This window comes from Nyctereutes procyonoides, unplaced genomic scaffold, assembly GCF_905146905.1.
Source record: "Nyctereutes procyonoides isolate TBG_1078 unplaced genomic scaffold, NYPRO_anot_genome, whole genome shotgun sequence".
Classification (NCBI taxonomy): Eukaryota; Metazoa; Chordata; class Mammalia; order Carnivora; family Canidae; genus Nyctereutes; species Nyctereutes procyonoides.
In genome coordinates this window covers 249,113-272,180 of record NW_026575117.1, presented here as the reverse complement: position 1 = coordinate 272,180, position 23,068 = coordinate 249,113, and the positions used below count along the sequence as shown (strand labels likewise).

Here is a 23,068-nt window from a genome sequence, read left to right as displayed (position 1 = left end):
AGCACCGGGGCTGCTCCCTCTGGGCATCAACACGCGTGTGACCTCACGGACGACACACGCGGCAGGGGAGGGCACCCCGGGTAACGGGCCGAGTTCACAGATGCGGGAATTAATCCCTAAACGAGGCTCTAGCCAACCCCTAAAGGAGGCTGCTGGGCGGCCTGGGCCCCGCTGGGCGGCCGCTGGATTGGCCATGCCTGCGCTCAGGCCCTGGGTCAGGTCGCCTCGAAGTGAAGGAAACCACACGTTAGAACTTGGCACTTTCTAGAAATATCAAAGCCAGTCCTCAGCCGACGCTCGTCCCATGTGTGACTTTGTTGCTGCAGAGCCGGAAACTACCCCGAGATCCTCAGCGTGAAGCCCCTGTGTCCTGGGGGCCCCTTTCCAAACCTCTGTCTTTTACTTCCCATTTCAAAGAACCATGGAGAGGCACCGGCTCTGAACGTGATACTGTATTTATTAAAGTGTTTTTATTAACAAACTTTCACCCGCAAGTTCCAAGTGTGTCGGCGCTGGGGGCACGCTGGCCTCGCCGTGTGGCGTCTGTGGGTCCCCGGAACCGCACGTCCCTCGGCCGCAGCTGTGACTGGTGTCGGGGCGGCACCGGGCATCCCCCGTGACGTGGCTACGCAACCACTTGGGCCCGCTGGGGCTCCGGTGTTCCGGGTCCTGTGACAGGCACGGCTCCATGTGCCTCGCTGCCTCCTCCGCCGCAGCCCCCGGCCCCAGGCCGCCCCCCACGCCCCCCACGGCGCTGTCCCCGCACGGTCCCCTCTGGCTCCTGTCGGGATCGCAGCACGCTCTCCGGGAAAACCCGGGGCTCCTGTGGACAGCGGAGGTGGGGTCCCCCGCCTGCGCACCCAGCTCCTCCCGGCCCTGGAGGCGCGGCGGCAGCGGGAGGCTGGGGGGTGCGGGGCGCTGCAGCCCGGCTCGCGTGGCTCCGCCCTGCAGGCAGGGGCAGTGGTGGACGCACGGGACGGCACACACCAGGCCTTCAGGGACCGGGCGCACGGCGGGCTGCACGTGCGCCAAGCTGCTGGCGTAGGCGGCACAGCGGGGGCACAGGCCGTAGCCGGGCCGCGGGGAGGCGAGCAGGCCGGGTTTCCAGTGTTGGAACACGTTGGCGCAGCTACACCTCTGCCTCAGGGAGAGGAAGGTGCACGCGGGGTGCTGCTCGAGCGAGGGCTGCAGAGAGGCCGGGCCTGCTTCGACCCTGGCGCTGGGGCTGAAGGCCACGTGCGCGGGCAGCCCCAAGGCCTTTGCCTGGCCACTGAAGGCCTCGGAGCACACGTGCGGCTCCTCGTAGGCCGCCTTCCCCGGGGCGGCGCAGCCGCGCGAGGCCAGGGGCTCCAGCTCGTAGAACTCCCGCTCCGCCTCGGACCTCGGGGCCCTGGGAGCCACGTGGTAGGCATTCCCGGCACGGGAGCCGCTCGGTGCCTTGTCTCCGGGCGTCCCGGACAAGCTGTGGGAGAAGGCGCCACACTGGAGCTTCCTGGGGAGGGGAATCTGGCCGCAGGTGCCCTGGGGCCCGAGGCACCGGCAGATGCACTGGAAAAAGAAGGTGGCGAAGGCCCAGCTGACACCCATGATGAGCATCATGAAGGTGCCGAGCTGTGTGTAGGCCAGAACCGTGGACGGCATCATCATGGCCCCCGCCACGAAGGTGGTCAGGGCGGCCATGGCAATGGCGGATCCCATGCGGCTCAGGGAGAAGATCACCTTCCCCTCCCGGTTGGTGTTTGGGGCCAGCCGGTAGGCCACCCCATAGTGGACGGCGAAGTCGACGGACAGGCCGACGGCCACCGAGATGATGACCGACTCCAGCACGTTGAGCTCCCACCCCAGCAGGACCAGAGAGCCGACGGTGACGAATATGGTCCCGGCGATGGAGACGATGGCGTACAGGCTTATGACGACGTTCCACGTGGTGAGCAGCATGACGCTGAAGGCCACGGCCACCGACAGCCCCATGGCGATGAGCGTGCCGTCAGAGAGGCTGTCCTGCAGGTCGTAGAACTCCAGGCTGCTGACGAACCAGCCGTTGCTGAGGCCCTCGGGCGCCGAGCTCAGCTCCCGGGAGATCCAGGCGTCCACCTCCTGGTAGAACTGGTGCATCCTCTCGTAGGCCAGCGTGAAGACATAGGTGCTCTGGAACTCCAGCACCACGGCCCGGATGGTGTCGTTGACGTCAAACCTCGGCCCCGGCGTCTTGCTGTCCAGGTGGTAGCCGGTGCTCCTCTCCAGCTCCATGATGGCCCTCTTCATGCACAGCTCAAAGATCTCCTGCTTGTAGGGGAAGCTCCAGCGCCGGCAGCAGAGGTAGAGCGCGGGCTCGTCGCAGTCCTGGTTCTCCATCCACTGCTTGAACGTCTCGATGAAGCAGCTCGTGAAGTCCTGCTCGTCCGTCTGGTGGAAGAAGGTCTGGTTTCTCAGCTTCTGGCAGAAGCGCAGGATCCAGAGCTGGGAGGCGGGGCTGGCGATGTTAAAGCTGCCGTCCAACACCAGCTTGCCTTTGCTCTTGGGGTTCAGGGGGTCGCCGTTGTCCTCTGGGGACACCCCCCACACCACCGTGATGGGCATGTGCAGCTCTTCCCCACGGTGGACGCGCTCGAACATGAAGAGCTTCTTGTACTCGGCGTCGTAGCGCTCGAAGGGGTGCGAGGGCCTGAACAGCTGGAACTCGGACAGCTCAAGCGAGGGCAGCTTCATCTTGGGGTTCACGCACACCACGTAGGCCCCGCCCACGCTCAGGGCCAGGAACCACAGCAGCCAAAGGTAGCGGAGCTTGATGACAACGCACGGCAGCACCTTCTCGAAAAAGACGCGAGAGGCTTCGGACACGGCGAGCAGCGCCCCATGGCACTTCCGGCGGGCGGCCGTCCAGCAGCTCTTGCCATCGTACACCTGCGGCTGCGGCTTCCGGAAGCAGCTGAACAGGTTGAGGAGGTAGCGCTCATGCAGGACGACCACGGCCGGCAGCCACGTGACCATGAGCACGTAGTTCACCAGGATGGCCGTGCCCGCGTACACCCCGAAGCACCGGATGGCGGTGATGTTGCTCACGTAGTTGGCGTAGAAGGCGGCGGCCGTGGTGAAGCTGGTGACGAACATGGACAGCGCCGCGTGCTGCAGGGTGATGCCCACCGTCTCCGCCGTCGCCGCGTGCGGCCTGTCGCACTTGGCGTAGCTCCACACGTCGCACAGGACGAAGGCGTCGTCTGCACCGATGCCGACCAGGATGACCAGCGCCGTCAGGTTCATGAACGGGAAGAACTCGAAGTTGAACACCACGCGGTAGAGGAAGTAGGACACGATCAGCGAGCTGATGACGGCAAACATGGTCATCAGGGTGATGAACAGGGACCTGGTGTAGGCGCACATGACCAGCAGCACCAGCAGCACCGCGATGGCCGGGTAGGCCGTGTCCGTCAGGAGGTAGTCCTGGAACAGGCTGTGCTTGATGCCGAACTCGATCCCGGCCACAGCGGTCACCCCGTCGGAGCCGTTCCAGTTCTCGAAGTTGTCCAGGTAGATGTCCATCATGCTCTCCCCCTTCTCCGTGGGAGAGAAGAGCATGCTGTACCTCAGCGTGGGCGCGGTAGGTGCCTTCGGGGCCAGGAAGTCCTTGTCCACCAGGAAGTGCAGGATCTGGTACACGGCATTGTACTTGACGCACTTGCGGGGCACACCGCTGCACTTGAGCTGGCCCTTCCTGCGGGTGCCCGCGTCCCAGCAGTCGGGCTGCAGCGTGCCGTTGCGGTAGTGCTTGGCGCAGGCCCGCAGCAGCTTCAGCGTGTGCGACACATCCCGCTCCACTATCTGCTGGCAGGACGACCTGTTGTTCAGGATGGCGATGTAGTTGCCCAGGGTCCAGCTGGGGCAGCAGGATGCTGCCGTAGTCCTCTGGCACAGGTCGCCGAACTGCGGGTGGGCTCTGATCTGCAGAGAGAGACACGCGGACACCAGCGTTTAAGGCCTGCGGGGGGGGGGGCAGGTGCACGGCCTCCCCCGAGCCTCCCCCCACGGCCCCCCTGGCGCGTCCCTCCGGGCGGCAAAGCACCAAAAAAACCTCCAGTGCAGCCTCGGTCTTAACGAGGAGGTAAAACCAGCAGCTCTTGAGGAGACTGGCCTTTTCAAAGGCACTTTCAGGGCAAGGAAGGGACGGGGGGGCCTGCACTCCTCCACCTGCGGGGCTCAAGGGCACAGGACGCCAGCTGCTGCCTTGGCTTGAAACCGCCGGTCATCGGCCTGAGGTTCCGGTTGACAAAGGCACAAATGCAACCAACTTAGCGGGAAGCCAAGGAGATGGTCACCCAGAAGAGCGCCAGCGAGCCCCCGGCTGACATCGGACACCGATGTCTGGGGTGCGTGGGGCCACAGCCAAGGGCTCCCTGAGCAACGAGCACAATGGGCCGCGGTGTCCAGTCCCATCCATCCACGCACGTGAGATGGATACTGAGTGGCAGCCGACGACGTGCACATCCTTCGAGCTCGTCTGGTAAAGCGCACGCACAGTGCACGCAGCCTTTCCTCCACGGTGGGAGGGAAACCGAGACACGACGCCAAGGCCACGGGGGCCGGGCCTCCACGCCGCACAACCCGGACGCGTGTGCATGAGGCTCAGCCTCCTCCTCCACCCGCCCGGCTGCCCCAGGCAGGAGACTCCACTCCGTAGCCGGGGGTGACTGCGTCTCCTCCGCAGGGCTGAGCCTCGCTCTGCCTGCATCTCCATGGACGGTAAAGACAAGTGAGCCCAAAGGGCGATCATTCCAAGGGGACCAAGGTGTCACCCCAACAGCCTGATCCGCCAGCTCGTTTCTGAAGAGCCACTGTTAGTTGGTGTTTGTGACATGGGTCATCGGTTCTGGTGGCCTCTGGGCACAGGCGTCCACACTGCCGACTCTGGGGACACGGGGAAGCGGCCGTCGGCCTGCTGCGTCCGGAAGGGGGGGGTGGCCCTGACGCCAGAGGCTCTCGGTCGGGGGCAGCGAGGGCAGACAGGCCGCGGCTGCGCAGAGGGGCACCGTCCAGGGCTCAGGAGCCAGGTGCTGGAGGTGAAGGGAGCCGGGCTGCCGGCCACAGCCCAAGACAATGGGCCTTGGATGATAGCAGGGTTTGCGTGCGAGCAAGCGTGGTTTGGCCAAAGGTTCAACGGTGACACGATAAATGCGGATCTACGGCGGGTCACCTGCCGAGCACCATCGAGCTTGGGCCCGGCCCGGTCTGCAGGCAGAGGCAGCCAACGGGCGACCATGCCAACGGTCCTCCAGGACCCAGACGGGCCCAGAAGTAAGGACAGAGACGGCCACCGTGGCCCCGAGCTGGACGCCGGTGCCTGAACCCACGTGGATGCAGCTCGAGAGATGAACGAATGATCATGCCGCGGGGGGAGTGGAAGTGACTTCTCGCAGCTCGGGGGTGGGGCGGCCCTGGGCTGTGCAGGGTGGGGAGCTGTGTCACCCCGTGGTTGTGCTGGGGCCGAGCACACGTTCGTGCCGGACGGTCACAGGGCTGAGGCCGCGGAGCAGCGAGAGCAGGGGCCAGACAGGGTGGCGGGGGATGCCGCAGAGCTTCAGACGACGCCTTAACCCATAAACTGCCGGCTACGGGGAGCCTCCCCGGAAGGCTGAGAGCAGGACAGGAACAGAGCACGTCCTGCTACAGGGCCCGTCCATCCTCACGTGCCACAGGCCAGCCTGCAGGTGCTGCTGGGGGCCCCGAAGCCCACGCCGCAGATGGGCGCTGTGACCTCAGACCCCTCCTGCGAAGCTCGTTGCCTGAGTGTGGACCTCCACAAGGGCAGGACTGAGGAGCCCAGGAGCTTCCAGCGGCCTCAAGGTCCCAGAAACACTCAGCGGCTGTGGAGCCAGACCCCGAGGGGGGCCCAGGACTGGCCTGCGGGGAGCGGCTGCCCTGCGCAACCGGCAGAAACGGTGAGTGAAAGGAAACGGTGGCCGGGAGGCTGCCTGGCTCGCTCGCCTGTTGCGCTGTGTCCAGGCCCGGCCTCCCCGTCTGTGCCTCCGATTCCCGGGGCAGGACCGCGTGCGGCCGTGCTGTCGCAGGAACCGCACACTGGAGCTGAGGGCCCTGGTCCTGGCGGAGCCCACGGGCGGAACGGCCCGTCCTCCCTTCGCAGACGCCACCGAGCACGGCCGGCAGGAAGCCACGCACTTGGACATCACGGCGCTGACTTCCTGCAGGAACAGCTGCTGCTCGACGTTCCCCTGCCACCTCCTGAGACGCGGCTACAACGGCTCAGGGCCACCCCCGACGTCGGCTGAGGACTTTTGCGGGATGTCACGACGTGACCCACAGAGGACGGGTGAGGGTCCGGGTGCGCGCGAGCCCAGGGGCACCGCACAGTCAGCCGCGACTCAAACAGCTACGCATTCTAGGCCGTGAGGACTCCCGGAAGATCCCAAGCGGAAATGGCACAAGGACACAGGACGGAAGGGACACATGGTGGGAAGGACGGGCATTACCGCCTGCGAAGACGGGACCCCGCGGGGGCGGGTGCTGCCGAGCAGGGGGCCCTGTGCTCGCTCCGGGCCGCCCGTCCACACCTCACGGCTCATAACATGTCCCAGCTTCCGGGTGATGAACTGACAGCTGCAGACGAGGAGATGACGCGACAGGCAGACGCTGGCCAGCGATCCAGGAACTTGGTTTGTTTGCAGACGGTCTGAGTCTGTGCGGGCGCAGCAGAGAGCAGATGGCGCGTGCGGCCTGATGGCGGGAGGTGCACACAGTCCTCCCGCTGGAGAGTCGCGTCGGGAGCCGGGAAGCCGGGGAGCCGGCCTGCTGACCACCAGGAACCCAGCCTCCCCCGAGGAGCCCTGTGTGCGGTGTAGACAACAGCACCAGGGCCAGGCCAGCTCTCAGCCCGGGTGCAAGCACGTCTCCCGCTGTTGGTGAGCTCACACGCTGGATGCATGCCCGGCACGCGGCGCCCTCCTTCCCCGGTGGCTGTGTGTGGGCAGGTGCGGCGGTGGCGGCAGCAGCAGAGTGCGCTCTCCGGGGGCCCCGGCCCCACCGCTCGGGCTCCAGGGACCGTCTCGCGTCCTCCGTCTGCAAGGGACTCCCCTCTTACAGACGCTGGCGTCCGGACGTCCCCTTCCCCGCCCGTGCCCTGAACCTGCCCCGAGACCTGCTGGTCGCCAGAGAGGCTGCGGGGACGAGGACACAGGGGGAAACCCTGCAACCAGCTGAGGAGAGACCGCCCGGGAAAGGAGAGCCAGCGTCTGAACTGCTGCCCTGGGAGGAAACCCGCGTGGGACACAGGAGGGGGTGCTGTGGAGGGGGCGCTGCGCCGGGGGCGGGGTGGTGGGTCCGCGGGGGCCACACGGGGGTTCCAGGATCCCGGGGCGCACACGCAGGCGACCAGGACGGAGGCCCCAGCGAGCACGCTCCGCCCGCGCTCACCAGGCTCAGCAGGGAAGCGACCGGCACGAATGCCAGCTCATTTGTCTGAGACGCACGCCAGGGTCACTTTACATACCCTCGAGTTATCCACGCTGCACATGGACTTAATGGCAGGTAAGCTCCACAGCGTGTCCCCTCCAGCTGACGCAAACACCACCCTGGAGTACCGGTCACCTGGTGACATGAAAAAGAAAAGACAAGGGTTCATAATTGTCCGCTCCCGTCATCAGACTCAGCATCCAGGAGCAGCCCTACTGGGGGAGCACAGGACGGGCCATTGGCAGCGGGGTCCCTTCCTACCCACGACACCGAGGGCTTGCCGGCCGTCCAGGACAGGTTAGCAACCACAATCCGAGAGAACCCGGACTTGGGAGACACGGCACAAGCCCAAGGAGGACGTGCTGGGCTGTTCTCCGCAGCCGTCAGCCGGGGGCAGACGGCAGGAGGTCAGTTTAAAAGCACTGAGACCAACCCGCCGGGACCCGAGGGGCCAGGGTCTACACTGCGCTGATGGCGTGGATGCAGGCCAGCCGTGGAGCCCGCCACCCCTCTCGCCCCCCATCGCGGGCACGCGTGTCTCAGGCGCGGGAACCCAAGGACACACCGCTGGGCCATCAGCGCCACTTCCGCTCCGTCCGCCCCGGGGACTTCGTACGAGTTCGCCTGGCTGTGCCGACACTGCGGCCACCTGTGACCGTGTGAATAAAGCTTTACCACGCGAGCTTTTATTCACCACCAGGAAGTTTCCTTCAGCGAACTCTTCACCTGATGGCCGTTATCCTATGTGGACTTCGAAGAGCAAATCAAGGCTGTGGAAACAGCCATCTCCCCCTCGAGGCGGAGCCCTGGCCAGGGGTCGGGTGTGCATGTGGACTGCGGGGACCCCAACCGGCCTGTGTGGGGACTGGCCAAGGGAGGCCTGTCTGGGGATGCACACTGCCACTCCGAGACAGACCCAGCAGCCTGGACATTCACCAGAGCTCAGATTTTCTAAAATCGCAGAAAAAGCCACACGTGCTCCTTCCCGGGACCAGGACAAAACGTCCCTGACCTCCTACTGTGCACCTGCCTGATGCTGTGGGTGCTGCAAGCTCGGCTACGCCTAGAAGCATCAGAGGCCCGGTGAGGCCTGCTAGAGAGCTAACAGGACAGGAAAGCACGCATTTTGGGGCATTTTCAACAGATTTTAAAGAGCTGAGTTCAAAACAGCGCTGCTGTGAAGATTCACTGGGGGAGAAGCTGTAGGTCTTCACGTCCTTAGACCCAGGGCGTGACCCCAGGGTCCCAGGATCGAGTCCCACGTCGGGCTCCCTGCAAGGAGCCTGCTTCTCCCTCTGCCTGGGTCTCTGCTCCTCTCTCTCTCTCTGTCTCCCATGAATAAATAAATAAAATATTTTAAAAATATATATATATACGCTCTCTGAATGAAACAAGACTTCAAAAGTATATTTCTCTAAGATAGTAGATTATTTTAGGGGTTCAATCTAAAAATATGTACCTGACAATATTTTTTAAATAATGTAAAAAATTTAAAATGACTTGGAATTTGGGGCAAGATCAAGAATCTCATTAGATATTTTGTGTCCCTTTAAACTAAATCTCTTATTGACTTTTGTTACAGGCAAATAAATCCAGCTTAGTGGTCGACTGACCCTGGGAGAAGTAAAACTACGAGTCACTGCTATCCGTGTCAGCGCCCAGCACGTCTTCCCACCGGTCTGGATTTAATTGCGCTCCATTCTGAGCGCGAGGAGCCCCGAGGGGCTGTTCACCTGGGATGCCACTCACTCGGAACATCGCAGAAAAAGCTGTCTTTGTGGAAGTTCCAGTCGACTTCTCTTTTCTCTCTTTCATAGTGGTCATCCGACCATCTATCATCACGATGGCTGAAACAGAACAACAACGTGGTCTTGAGTAAAGTACCGTCAGCAGCACAGGGCACATAGTCAGCAACGATGTAACAGCAATGGAGGCGAGCCCGGCATAGAGTAAACGTGTGTCTCTGCTGTCCTACGCCCGGAACTAACCACAACGCAATAATAAACACTTAAAAATAATAAAGTACTAGCTGTTTCAAGGCCAACAAGCGCACCTGTAACGGTCTACCCTCAGTCATGACCTACTTGAAATGAAAAGGATGCACCAACATCCATTTTCTCACGTCTATAAAAGGGGGAAAAAAAAACCCAAGCCCTCACTCCTTTTATCTTAATACAACAAAATCTTAAAAAACAACGAGAATGTACACAAGTCAGCGGCAAAGACTTTGAGCTTAATCATCTTGCTCGGGCAATACTTAGAAGTCGAATTCATTCAGCAAGGTTTTGTGTGAAAGTTAATAAACAGTTACCTTTTCGCTTGTTCATCTGCGTACTTAAACGGATAATTTGCCAATGTTGCCTTGTATCCTGTATTTTTCACCATGTTATTCCACGTAACCAGTCTCTGGCCTATCGCAGTCCCTCTTGGCTCAAAACCCTGAGACAAAATATCACAAATTCCTATTAGTGCCAGTTTGCTTCAGGCCAAGTAGGGTCCCAGCGGGTTGGGGACGCGGTGCTGGGATGCCGTGTGGCTTCGGTAGGAAGCGGGGACACGCTCGCAGCTGCCCGGGGACGAACAGAACCAAGCAAGGTTGCCCGACCCGACGGCGGCCTCCGTTCACAGTGACAACGCAGTTAGGCTCCCTGGTACGTGATCCGTCTCAGCAAAGGGGGGGAGGGGGGCTGTATCCGAAGCTTCTCTTTCAAGATCACACCTAAGCAATTAGCAGGTGCTTACTTGGATGTCACAAAAAATTATGGTCACATCAGACCATGTCATGCAGCATTTTACAGGAACATTTACTCAAAAACAGACCCTGCAAAAAAAAAAAAAACAAAACAAAAAACAAAAAACAAAAAAGAAAAGAAAACAAAACAAAAAGACCCTGCTATCATCTCTCTGTGATGCTGAAATTCCTTTCACTGCCCTGCTGGGGGAAAAAGGGAGATATTCAGTCTTAAAGACGTTATGAAAACATTTTTAGAGAATCCAGATTCTCCATTTTACTGCTTTTTAACTTAAACGTGGCAGCTAAGGAGGAAAACCTCCAGGTTGGTAGCGGTGAGAGCAAGTCCGTTGACCTCTTAGGAACCTGAGACTCGGAGGACATGGGTTTACTTTTCAGGAGGAGAACTGCAAGCTCCTGATGGCTCAAGGAGGTTTGGGGGAAACAGGATAGAAGTCACGTAATGCAACAGGTATTAAGATACTTAATTCCCTGAGGTCACAGAGACGCGACGGGCTGAGTTCTCCTTACCAGCAGCGGATCAGAGAAGTCGGGAAGCTCCGGCACTAACACCCCAACCAAGGCGCAGACTACGATGAGCAGGGTGCACATGCCCAGCACCAGCACGGGCCAGTCGGCTATCAGGGACGCGTAGCTGCGGGGCAGAGAGGAGCACAGGAGGGCGCTTAGACGCAGCCAGAGGCCCGGTGTCACGACAGGAGGGTGTTGATCCCAGTTCGAACCCCGTCCAGGGCCTCTCGGTGGGGCGGTGGCGAGACCAGGACACGGCACGGGCCGCGCACGGAGCCCCGGACACAGGTGCACGGCCTGTGCCCCGCGGGGAGCCCCCGCCGCCTGCAGTCTCCTCCAGGACTCGCTCCTCCCGCCTCGAGCTGCGTCGGCTCCTGGAGAAGAACACGGTCCACCACAGGCTCGCAAATTCCTCATCAGAGTGACCAGACCACACCGAGCCCGGCCCCGAAGGGCTCTGGCTCCGGCTCGCGCCGTCAGGAATGCGGGGGCTGCGGCTGCAGGGCAGGCACTGGTTTCATGTAGCATCCGCACCCAGAACAGCGCCTTCCAGAGGGGGCCGTGGGCACCCACCCCGTCCTCACTCTCCGGCCACCCGCCCGCCGCCGGGCCGCAGGTCCCCTCCCTACCGCCAGCCCAGCCCCAGGTCCAAGTCCTTTCCTCCGGGTGCCCCTCCACCCCGTAGGACCCTGGTCCCCATTCTCATCACGGGCTCACAGGTCCGGCTCTCGGGGGCATTTACTTCAAAGTGAATCTCAATATGGAAATTAAAGTGGGGCACGACTATGCGTGCAGGGAGCATGTCCCCTCCCTGGTGCCTGGGGATCCTGCGGGGCTCTCCCTTACAGCCCAGCCTCCGGAGGAGGGACTTACACTCACTCCGATGCTTCACACCCATCGCCGCCCTTCATTCTCCTGGCCCCATGCGACGCGCCGGGGTGCGGTTTGGACACGTGCAGAGAGCCAAGGCCGGCCCAGCCGCACGGCGAGCCCGTCCCGCGGAGCACACGGCACACTGCCGACACCAGCAGCGTCTCACGCACTTGTAAGCGGCCAACACAGTGGACCTTCAAAGGTCTCATCACGAGAAAACAGAAGCCTGCACCTTGCCGTGGTGGTCGCGTCACCATCGGTACAGACACTGGATCGTCTAGCTGCACCCGAAGCTGACGTGAGGTCGCCTGTCAGCCGGAGCTCACGTGCGGAGTCGCCAACAGGAAGCCCAGCTCCGGCCGGGGGTAGGGGGGAGCTCCCAACCACGGCGACACCATCTCTTGCTTCGAACATGAGTGCGACAGGGACACAGGACTGAGTCCAGGCGCCTCGAGCCTATGTTGCCCCCGACTCGCCCTGTGCGCTGAGCCCCTAAGTCACACACTCAACATCGTGATGCAAGACCACTTAGGTCCGTGTGCGTCCGCGTCCGAGCATCACTCACAAGCCCCGCCGATTCCGAATTTAACAACTAGCTCAGGGAAAATCCCTCTAGATGAGATGGAATGATGCTTGAATGTGACTCCGAATGTAGTGAAAACACACCGACCGCGGGTGCTGGTTGGGGCTGCTCAAGCAGACACAGTTTCCGGAACACTCCCGGCACGGAGAGGCTCTGATTTTATTTCCTCCTCCACCAAATGCAAACTCAAGATGAAAGCGACCGGCAGGGGGACGGTTGGGTCCTTTGTCAGCAGCGCATTTGAGGCTTCCTGTTCCCGGCTTCATCCTACACCGTGGACCTTTCCAGTATCAGCCTGTGACGTGAAAATGGCCCCAGGCCGAAACCACTACTCACGACGCAGTATTTTAACTAGACCCGTTTTCCCACAAATGAACCTACAGACCGCTTGCCGGCGGGGGGCACCGGGCCTCGTTCCAGCGCCGAGGGCTGACCCGCCCACGTAATGACTTCTAGTCTTGTGTTCTCGAAACACCTGCTCACGCATGCGTTGCAACCTGGAAACCCTCTTCAGTCATTGCTTTCCTTCGCGTTCAGACGTCGGATGTGACTTGACAGTCGCGTGTGTGCTGACTCCCCAGGGGAGCCTCGCCGCGTTGGCCGTCTCCGCACGCGGCTTCCAGACCTGGCCCAGGACACGGTTCCCACACCAGGGAGTGGCCGTGCTGCTGCCATTGGGGGAAGGACTCCGACGCGCGTCTGTCCTCAATACCAGGGGCTGCTGCAGTCCGTCTGCTGCTCCTGCTGCCCAAGCCCAAGCCCATGCAGCCGTGGGCACTGCACGGGACGCTCCAGGCTCTCATACAACGTGGAACCCACGCCATAGCGGCATGACACTACGCTGCAAATCTAATAAAGCAGGAGAACCAGAGGAGTAAAGGAAGTCAGATGTGGCCTAAAGGAGTCAGAGCTACGTTTGCCCCTAACTCCACTCCTGGTGAGTCTGGGCTCGAGGTCCGTGCTGCAACGGAGCTCAAAGAAGCGGGTGCCTACGCGTTTCGCTCCTGGGAAGTGGACCCTGGGAGCCGGCGAGGACGTGTCATAAGGCCCCAGCTTTTACTGTGATCCGTCCTGCACATCCCGACTGAAGTGTGCAGACACCACAGCGCGGCTGCAGGAGCCGACGAGTCCGGGGAGCTCTCCAGGCAGGCGGCCCGGTCCCCTCGGGAGCACACCGAGGCAGCCGGCACGGACCCGAGGTGCTCGGCCGCTCGCCCCAGACGGGACGCAGGGTACGTGGCACGATCCACGGCCACAGGGGGCTGGGTGGGCCTGCTGGGTGGCCCGGCCCGCTCGCCGGCTCTTCGCGTGCATCCCCCATGCCCCTCGGGCTGCCGGCTACCTCGTAACCGGGCTCGCTCTGGGAAAGATCAGAAATAACCGTCAAAGGAAGGGCATGAAGCCTCTCACAGGTGGGCCCCCGAACCCCCAGGCGCGGTGGGTCCCTGGTGCCCGGGGAGGCCACAGGCCACCGTCCCGTCACAGCTCGTGAGGCTCTTTGCCTCACCGGCCCCTCCTCTCCGCAGCAGGCTCTCCTTTCTCCCCTTCCGTTTGCTTTAGCCCGCGTGCCCCGCACTCAGCACCCAGCCTGTGGGCACCGGGCGCTCTCCCGGACCCGCCAGCGCCAACCGCCAGCGCCACTGGTCTCCGTCCCCGCTGAGCTGAGCGGACTCAGCACCTTGCTAACTGCCCCTTTGCTCCCTGAGAATCTTCCTCCTTAGCGTCTCCCCTGGTCTTTCCCTTCATAATCGCTCCTAATTCCTCTCGTCCCGCGTGGGGCAGCGGGGGAGCCTTGCACAATTCGATCGGTCACAGTTTTCCCAGCGACATCGGCTCTTGGCGCAGCGGGAGGGCAGACGGGCTGCGGGCAGGACACGGAGCCCCCCCCCTCGCTTGGACGCGACAAGGTCGATGCAGCCGGCGTCGCAGAAGAAGGTGCAGGCGTCCGGGGACCAGAACACGGCAGATGGCAACCTCGCCCTTAAGGGACTCGGAGCCTCATACAGAAAATCAGACAACTTCACAAATACTTGCAAAACCAGGCCAAGAAATACGTGTTTTCAGAGGGATATAGAGAAATGTTCGGTGACTTCAGGAGCGATTACTCGCAGCTAAGGTGGGACGGCAGCAGGAGAGGCTCTGTTGAAGAAGCTGGGTGCGTACGTGCCTGTACGGAAAAGAAGAATCTGGGACCTGCAAAAACACCAACCTGATGATAGAGAAAATGTGTATGACTGTCTTCAAAATGCAAAAGCCTTGGACATATGGGAGGGCTCCACGCTTGGCAGAAAATGGCCACGGCTGCACAGTAACGTGGACGTGGCGCGGCGAGAATGGAGGATTTCATGCTGTATGTATTTTAGCAGGATTTTAAAAAATAAACAATTTCTAAACGGAAAGGGAGTTTACTAATGGAAAGTTATGTAGTGATTATAGTGGAAAGAGAGCATAAGGTTTTAGTCGCCAGCGCCTCTGCAGCAGGTGACTTTCAAAGGTTGCTAAGTCGCCTACACCCCCTGCAAGCACGTCTCCGAGGGACCCGTGCTTGCTTGCTTTCTTTCTTTGAAGAAACGTGTATCCATTTAAATTTAGCTTTTCTACTGAAAAGATAAAACCTTCAAAATTTCCAAATGAAATACATCCATTTTAATTAGGGTAACAACAGTTTTGGGGAGAAACACAGACAACCATCTGCAATAAAGCACCACAAACAAAGGGGAGGAAAGGCAGTTGGGCCAATATAGATGACGAGACACACAGAGAATCTAAAGACTAAAAATCCACCTTCAGGTCAAAATCCCTTTGGGAGACAGGATGACTCATGCAGGCAACTCAGGGAAATTTACTTTTCCTTCATAAAAATATGAATGAGAAAGGCAGAAACAGCAGCAAAGTGTGAACAAAGCACCGGAGAGGAAAGTAGGCAAGTGACTTTATGATCTAATAGGAGGACGCAGATGACTTTACCTTTTTGGGAACTTGAACGGTCTGCATGGTCTGAAAAAAAAAAAAGCAGAGGAAAACCAATGAGGAACAAGGCATCGTAACATTAAGGCGTTTTATGTGCCCTTGTTTCGCTCCTGGCCGACGCGGACCGTCTGCACCGTAGGACGGAGCGGGGGTCACGCTGCGCGGTGCCCAGACCCCGCCCCCTCGAGGCCCCCGCACCTCCTGTAAACAGCCCGCCGACACCCCCTTGCACCAGAAGCATTCTTCTCCGTCTTCCCCAGTGTCCCGCATCCAGCTCCACAGCCCACTGAGCAAGTGCCGGCCCTTCCCTCTCGGCCCCGACGTGCTGGACTCGGGCTTAACCTCCAAGCCCTCTGCTCCCACCAGAGTCGTTTTCTCCTATTTACTGGCACGTGGCAGGCACTTAATAAACATTTGGTGAATAAACAAAATGCACCACTCACGCTGCTCCATGTGGTGAAGACCCCTGGGAGCTCCCGAGACCGCCACCCCTCCCCCGCCACGGCCTGGGGCGGCCTCCCTTCAACTGGGTAACCGGAGAATGCTAGATTGCCTTCCTCATCTCATCAATCCTAACCAAACAGCATATGGCCGTGGGCCGGCCGCAGTGGCAGACATGAGAACTACTCTGTCCTCCGTTAACGGAGCTGCAGGTCACAGGGTTCGCAAAAACGTGATACGGTGCTACTTACCTCGGTGAACTTCTCTTTGTTTTGGAAACAGGACGATTTTTTAAAAAAAGACTTAATTTATCTGAGAGAGAGCATGAGCGGGGGGGGGGGCAGAGGGAATGGGAGAAACAGACGCCCCCCCTCCCCGCCCCAGGCAGGGAGCCCCAGGTGGGGCTCGATACCAGGACCCGGAGATCCTGAGCCAAAATCAAGAGTCTGACGCATAAGCAACTGAGCCACCCAGACGCCCAGATAAGGGAGCATCTTTGATTACGTTTCTTAGGATCAAGAGCTTTGAAGTCAGTAGTCACTGGCTAGTGAGAATGTGCCTGGGGACATCTAGAGCTTTGTCTGCCTCTCTCTCACAAGCACACTCAGCCCACTCCCACCTTGTCCGTCCCTCCCCACTTCCCTACACCTTGTCAGGCTCCGTTGGGCTCTCCATCCTGCAGGAGGGATCCTCTCATATCCAATACTGCAGCGACCACTAACTTTGATGGTTAATCAGAAAGTCAACATGAAAAATTCTAAAAACGTGACACACACATTCCTTAAATATCAATTCATAACTTCAACACAAATGTATGCTCAACTGCCCATCTCTTCTCCCACAAGCCGAGCCGCCCCGTCCAGGATTGCCAGTTCTTGACGCATCCTGAGTACGTACGCTGCTACGATACACCTGAATTTTGATGGCTCCCCTTAATTTTCTTACTATTGTTTCTCTCATGCCTCATATCATTTTTGACAATAATTACCTCTTATTGATCTTCCTGAAAACTACCATTTACTTTTCACAAGAACAACTCATCTCTTATTAGACCCTATACATAAATGGATTATTTTAAAATTGAATTAAACAACACAATTATAAAAACGCGCAGCCGGCACGCACAGGTTGGGTAACCATCCTCCTCGGACTCTAGGAGCAGGGGTGCGTGGCTGCCATGGAGCACGGGGACGGGGCGTTGTGGGGACGGCGGGAGGAGTGACACTACTGAGTCTGTGAAGGCCTTAGAGGGGCTTCTGTTCAACACAGCTACTATTCGAGAAGTAATAAAGAACATTTAATTTTGGGGGGTAAATCTACCTGAAAACCAAAATACTACATTTTCAATGTAATTGCATATTTCTTGGTTAAGCTTTATTGAAATATAATTCACAAACCATACAATTAATCCGTTTAAACTGGTTTTTACAGAGCGGGAGGGCAAGGTGCTGAACACAGAAGCAAATCGCTAAATTTGTACATGAACCCTTAGGTTCTTAATGTCCTCAAAACCACTCCCTGAATTTCCATGGGAACGCAGCAGACTTTGTTGTCTTTAGGTCTGAAGTGACCCTCGGAGCTGCAGCTCTGGGGCAGATCATACTGAGCAGTTGCAAAGAAATGATAATTTATCATATACACTTTGGGTTGTAACAAATGCCAATTTTCTCTTTCCTCCTACTCAGCCCCGCGAACTTGTTTATTTAACAGATAAATCCGTGGATCTATGACTAATTTACTCCCTGGAGGCAGAAACACCCATAGACCCATCACGTTGTTCTGTCTGAATAAAGACGTCATTCTGTGTGTGTTTGGGAAAGCAGGGATGGTCAGATCCGTTGCCACCAAGGCACCTCTTGGGGAAACGTGAAATCCCTCGGAGGCTGTCACACTGACGGACGTGACAGGTGACAATTCAACCACAGGTGGACCCAAGACCCATCTGCTCTGCGCTGTCGCCATTGGAGACGGTGGCCTGGCCGCTCTCGCCATGGCAAGGTGCCCACCACACTCGCACCCGCCTTCTTCCTCCATCTGAACCTTTCCGCGTTGCTACTCTCAATCTCCATCTGATCAGTCTTGGGTTGATGAATAATGACTCTAAAGACTAACAGATCTGCTCCCTATCACGGATCGAAGGCATCGTTTCCAGGGGCCTTTCACCTTCTAACACCCTATAGTCAAAACACACGCCGGAAACCAATTAGTTAACCTCAAGTGGAACACCTCCTGGTCTTTGGTTCGGTTTTTAGCCTTTTTTCAACTGAGAAAAAAACAGACAGTGTTTGCTCGGCGGCACAGTCCAGGGGAGCCTGGGCTGCAGGCCCGTCTCAGAGGGCTGGCCGAGCGGGTGTCCCTGCCCCGTCCAGAACCCACTTCTGTCCTCATGCGGGTGACACCCACGTCTTCACGGGGCCATGCTCCAGGCTGCTTCAGAAACACTCTGTGAATCTGGAGCTCGGGGCCTCGAGATCGGTAGTCGGTAGCCCGGGCACGTCCCACCAGAGAACAGGGGGTGCCGGTGAGGCCCGCAGCTCCAGGGCCCCGACGGTGCGGGCCTCGGTCCAGGGCACCCTGACCCCGCAAAGCTCCCAGGAGGCCAGCAGGGAGCCACCAGAACTGCCTCAAGACAGATACGGCAGGAAGGGAAGTTTCTTAAAAAGGTAATGGGAAAAAAAAAGTATGAGAAAGAAGTTAACAAGAAACAGAAAAAAAAATGTGGAAAAGCTACAAATGCCGTTTCTTTGTGTCCCTCGCCTCTCCTGTCTTGTAGCGGCGTCTGGGGACGGATTGGGAGACGGCAGGCTGAGGGAAATGAAATCAGGGAACGGCGCGCATACCACTCCCAGCCCGTGCGCCGTGGGCAGAGCTGCACCGTTAGCGCCACGACCTCCAGACGCAGTGTCAGGCCTCACAAGTTCCGTTTGGGAAAATCCACACTATGATGGAAAACTGTGTCTTTTCTTTATTACTTATTTTTTTTAAAGCACAGCAGACACATGCTGTCATGTTAGCGGGGGCGCACAGCACGGTGACGCGACGACACGTGTGCGTTACACTGTGGCCAGGCCTGTGGCTGCACCTGTCACCACGTGTCCCCGTGACAACGGCAGGACTGGGCCCCCCTGCGGCACCGTTCCTGCGGGACTCATCCATCCAGACTGGAAGCCGGAGCTCCTCCCCTTCACCCGACCCTGCACTCCTCCCCTCTGCTCTCGTTTGCTTTTAGGTTCCACAGGATCATCTAGTGTTTGTGTGACACCCTCTGGTACGTCCTGGTGGCTGCAAATGGCAGGTCTTCTCCCTTCTTCGTGGCTGAGTGGTGTTCCATCGTGTTCCTGTACACCGTATCTTCTTTTTTTAAGACTGCAGTATTTTATTTACTTTTTTGAGCAATCTCCATGCCCAGTGTGGGGCTCCAACTCGGCCCTGGGACCAAGAGTCCTGGGCCCTAAGGACCGCCCAGCCAGCAGCCTCACTGCCACAGCTTCTGTGTCGGGGCATGTGTTGGTGGACGCGGGGGCTGCCTCCTCGGCTACTGGACACCGGGCACATAAATCCGTTCAAATCAGTGGTTTCATTGTCTTTGGAGCAAACCCCCAGCAGTGCCATCGCTGGGCCGCGGGGCAGCTCTGTCTGTAGGCCTCGGAGATCCCCCTGCTCTGTTCCCCCCCGGCGGCTGCACAGCCTGCGCGCCCAGCAGGACGGGAGGGTCCCCTTGCTCCACATCCTCGCCAACACTTGCTGTTTGCTGAGTTTTTGCTTTTTGCCATCCTGACGGGTGTGAGCGGGAGCCTGCTGTGGCTTCCACGTCTACTTCCCTGACGCTGAGGGATGCTGAGCATCTTTTCCTGTGTCTCCTGCTCTCCTGCATGTCTTTGGAAAAATTGGCTATTCAGCTCCTCTGTCCATTTTTTAATTTGAATTATTTGGGACTTTCTTGGTCTGGAGGTGTATAAGTTCTTCATATATTTTGGATATTAACCCCCTTTCCAGGTTATCATTTGCAGACATCTCGTCCCATTCAATAGATTGAACCTTGTCATTTTGCTCATGGTTTTCCTTCACTGGGCAAAAGCTTTTTATTTTGGTGTGATCCTATTAGTTTGCTTTTGCTCTTGTCTCCCTTGCCTCAGGAGACCTATCTAGAAAAACGTTGCTACAGCCAACGTCAGAGTTTACTGCTAGTGATTTCTTTTAGGATTTTTATGGTTCCAGGCCCCACATTTAGGTCTTTCATTCATTTTGAGCTTATCTTTGTGTCTGATGTAACGAAGTGGTCCTGTTTCACTCTTCCACACATAGCTGCCCAGTTTTCCCAACACTACCTGTTGAAGAGACTGTCTTTTTTTTCTCATTGGGTATTTTTGTTTCCTTTGTCCTAGATTAATTGACCATATACGCCCGGGTTTATTTCTGGGATCTCCATCCTGTTCCATTTCTCCTTCTCCTCCTCCTTCTTCTTCTCCTTTTCCTCCTTCTCCTCTTCTTCCTCCTCCTCCTCCTTTTCTTCTTCTTCTTTTCTTCTTTCTTCTCCTTCCTCCTCTTCTTCTCCTTCTCCTTCCTCTTCCTCGTCCTTTTTTTTTTAAACTGAAGTATAACTGACATACACTATTTTTAATTAGTTTCAGGAGTAGGACCTAATGATTCAGTATCTGTATTTACTGCAAGAGACTCACCACCATAAGTCTGGGTAACATTTATAAAGCTTTGTATGTTTCTGAACGATGAAAACACTCTAAAGGAAATACACTTTCTGCTTTGTGGCTGTAGCCAAATTTAAGAAAGTAGATGAAGAGGCACATTTAGGTCAGTTCTCCTGCTGGACTGTGCCCTAATGCCTTTCGGAAAAGGGCAGTCTGCAAACAGTAAGTTTTCGGTTCAGCGCTGGCATGCTAGCAAGAAACTGTCTGAAAGTAGAGAATTCACACGCTGACGGGCCTTCTTAAAAGATCTCCCACAGAAACATAACCAGGCTTTGTCCTCCAGGACTTGCATGGATCATCACGGGGACACTCGGGTGCTGATGTGAGGATGAAATGAGCACCCCGTAGATCGGCTTCTAATCCACCAGGAACGGTGGATGTGCACGGTCTGTGTCAAGAGATTCCAAGGACAACCCCCCACCCTCTAGCCGTGAGTGCCAGGTGATGCCTTTCCTGAGCAGGAGATGCGGGACGTCTGTCTGCGCAGGGCACCTCGCAGCCTGGAGCTGGGAGCACATGAGGATGAACCAGGTGAGCGAGGGAAGGGCTGGTAGTGGACGGCTGACGTTTAAGGAGCATCTCACAAACACTGAGCACGTTATCCACGTTCAAAAAGACGTTTAGCCCTTTTTTATTAAATAAATGCTTGAGTATGAGGAAATTGTCTTTTTAAAAAAATATTTCACTTATTTACTTATTTTAGAGAGAGAAAATCTGAAGCGGACTCGGCATTGAGCAGGGAGCCTGACACGGGGCCGGACCCATGACCCCGAGACTCACAACCTGAGCAGAAAGTGAGAGTCAGACAAGCGACTGACTCCCAGGCGCCCCCAGGAACTGTCCTTAGGAAAAGGGTGAACCTGGGAGTAAAACCAAGTGGGTAAAATCCGGGCCCTGCAATCCATGGGCTGAATGGGCCTGAGCAAGTCCCTCAATTTCCCCGGCCCGGGCAGCAGTCCGTGGGCCACGGGGCATGACCCGGAGGAAGCGTGGTCCCCCGACCACTGCCACGCCTGCCTGGTTAAGAGGACGGACGGACGGAGGGATCCCTGGGTGGCTCAGCAGTTTGACGCCTGCCTTTGGCCCAGGGTGTGATCCTGGAGTCCTGGGATCGAGTCCCACGTCGGGCTCCCAGCATGGAGCCTGCTTCTCCCTCTGTCTGTGTCTCTGCCTCTCTCTCTCTCTCTCTCTCTCTCTCTCTCTCTCTCTATCATAAATAAATAAATCCTTAAAAAAAAAAAAAGGAGGACAGACGGGGACGAGGGCGATGCTCTTCAGCTCACAAGCACCACAGGCCTCCACCTGCTTCACCTGCCGCTGAACCTAAGAGAGATAAAGGGCGTCATATGCAGAAGCCTACTCGGAGAAGGGAACCCGTGGACTTCCTCCCCATGATCTGTATTCACGGGGAAGATCAAGTATGAGACATGTAGACATCTTCTAAGATCTTACTTATTATTTAAAGAGAGAGAGTAGTGGGAAAGAGAATCCCAGGCGGACTCTCCGCTGAGCACAGAGCCCCACGTGGGTCTCGACCCCACGACACCGAGAGCGCGACAGGAGCCAGAACCAAGGGTCAGACACAAGTGGCTGAGCCACCCAAGCGCCCCCTAAATACGCAAACGTATTTTATAAATCTGGAGGTGGGCACAGCAGATCGCTAGCCCTCTTTACACCGGCGGAAAGAGTAAAGCATGAGTTTTCCTCTGTATTCCTGAACTCGTGAGGATATATTCACGAGTTAGTTGTGTAATTAAGCTGAAATCAAAGAATTTTTTAAAGGGAAGTTGCACACGTGTTGTTCGGGTACGTGTGACCCACATAGTTCATCTGAGAACTTCCCTCACTGACACAGAATCCGAACGGTACACTAGATGAAAAGGAGTCACCCCACACACAGAGCCTAAGTTCCAAGGAACTCAAAACAAAATCCATTTCATATGAGATTGATCGTTAGTTCTGTTCAATTCCACGATTTCCTGCAGTTTAGGTGATGGGGAAACCGATCACCGCTGGAACGAATCGGATGGTGGCTTCACAGAAGCGGGGGGCCCGGCTCCCCGGCAGGGGTCGGCGTCAGTGGGCTCGAGCGGCACCTGCGGGGTCGGAGCCGGGGCCGCTGCCTCGGGCAGTCTCCAGGAGGATGGGACGCGCAGGCGTAGAAGGGAACACAAGGGAATAGCCAGGGCGTGGAGGCATGACGCAAGCATGGGTGGGTGGGGGACGGGGAGGCAACCTCGAAGCCGAGTAACCCTAGGAGTTGGGCTGAACGGGCCTCGGGAAGGAGGGAAATGCCTGAAACTACACTAACCCTTTAGTTAGTTAAAGGCAGCAGGACCTCCCGGGGCAAAGCCGGTGACAATCTGCACAAGCAGCTTGTCCCAAGGGTCAGCCTGGGGCGTGAGGGCAGATTTTCAGCACATTGTGGAGACTGACATTAAGCCTGATCCAACAGATCGTTTCCCTTCTTTTATTAAGAAAGACACACAGATGCTTCTCACTCTCAAAGTTCACGGGTCTTACCTACAAAAAGTAAAGGCATTTTGCATTTTCACTACAAACTGAATGACATACGTGAGCGCGTGCAGGTTACGAGGGACTCGGGGGGGGCACGTGCACGTCTGGTCGGTCGCCGGGGTCGCCGCGAGGACAGCGCCGGCCCGGGGAGACAGACCACGTCGTCACCATCGTCTCCACGTTCCGACCTCTGGGTTGTAGTCCGACGTGGTCCGTGTGTGGTTCACCGTAACAACTATCATCTGAGCTCAAACA

General features: G+C 57.6%; 1 protein-coding gene across 11 annotated transcripts in view; it reads right to left on the bottom strand.

Moving 5' to 3' along the window:
* Positions 1-437: 437 nt before the first annotated feature.
* DISP1 (dispatched RND transporter family member 1) overlaps positions 438-23,068 on the bottom strand; it is a 165,436-nt gene continuing 142,805 nt past the window's right edge. For 10 of the 11 annotated variants that reach the window (XM_055334009.1, XM_055334008.1, XM_055334014.1 and 7 more), the window contains 6 exons: positions 15,147-15,176; positions 10,724-10,847; positions 9,773-9,900; positions 9,211-9,308; positions 7,499-7,596; positions 438-3,939 (listed from right to left, as the gene is read on the bottom strand). In XM_055334009.1, coding sequence (XP_055189984.1) covers positions 460-3,939; positions 7,499-7,596; positions 9,211-9,308; positions 9,773-9,900; positions 10,724-10,847; positions 15,147-15,176 — 3,958 coding nt within the window. In that variant the 3' untranslated portion in view covers positions 438-459. Of the gene's footprint in view, positions 3,940-7,498; positions 7,597-9,210; positions 9,309-9,772; positions 9,901-10,723; positions 10,848-11,596; positions 14,229-15,146; positions 15,177-23,068 lie in introns of those variants that run through there. The other variant, XM_055334016.1, reaches the window with a different exon arrangement.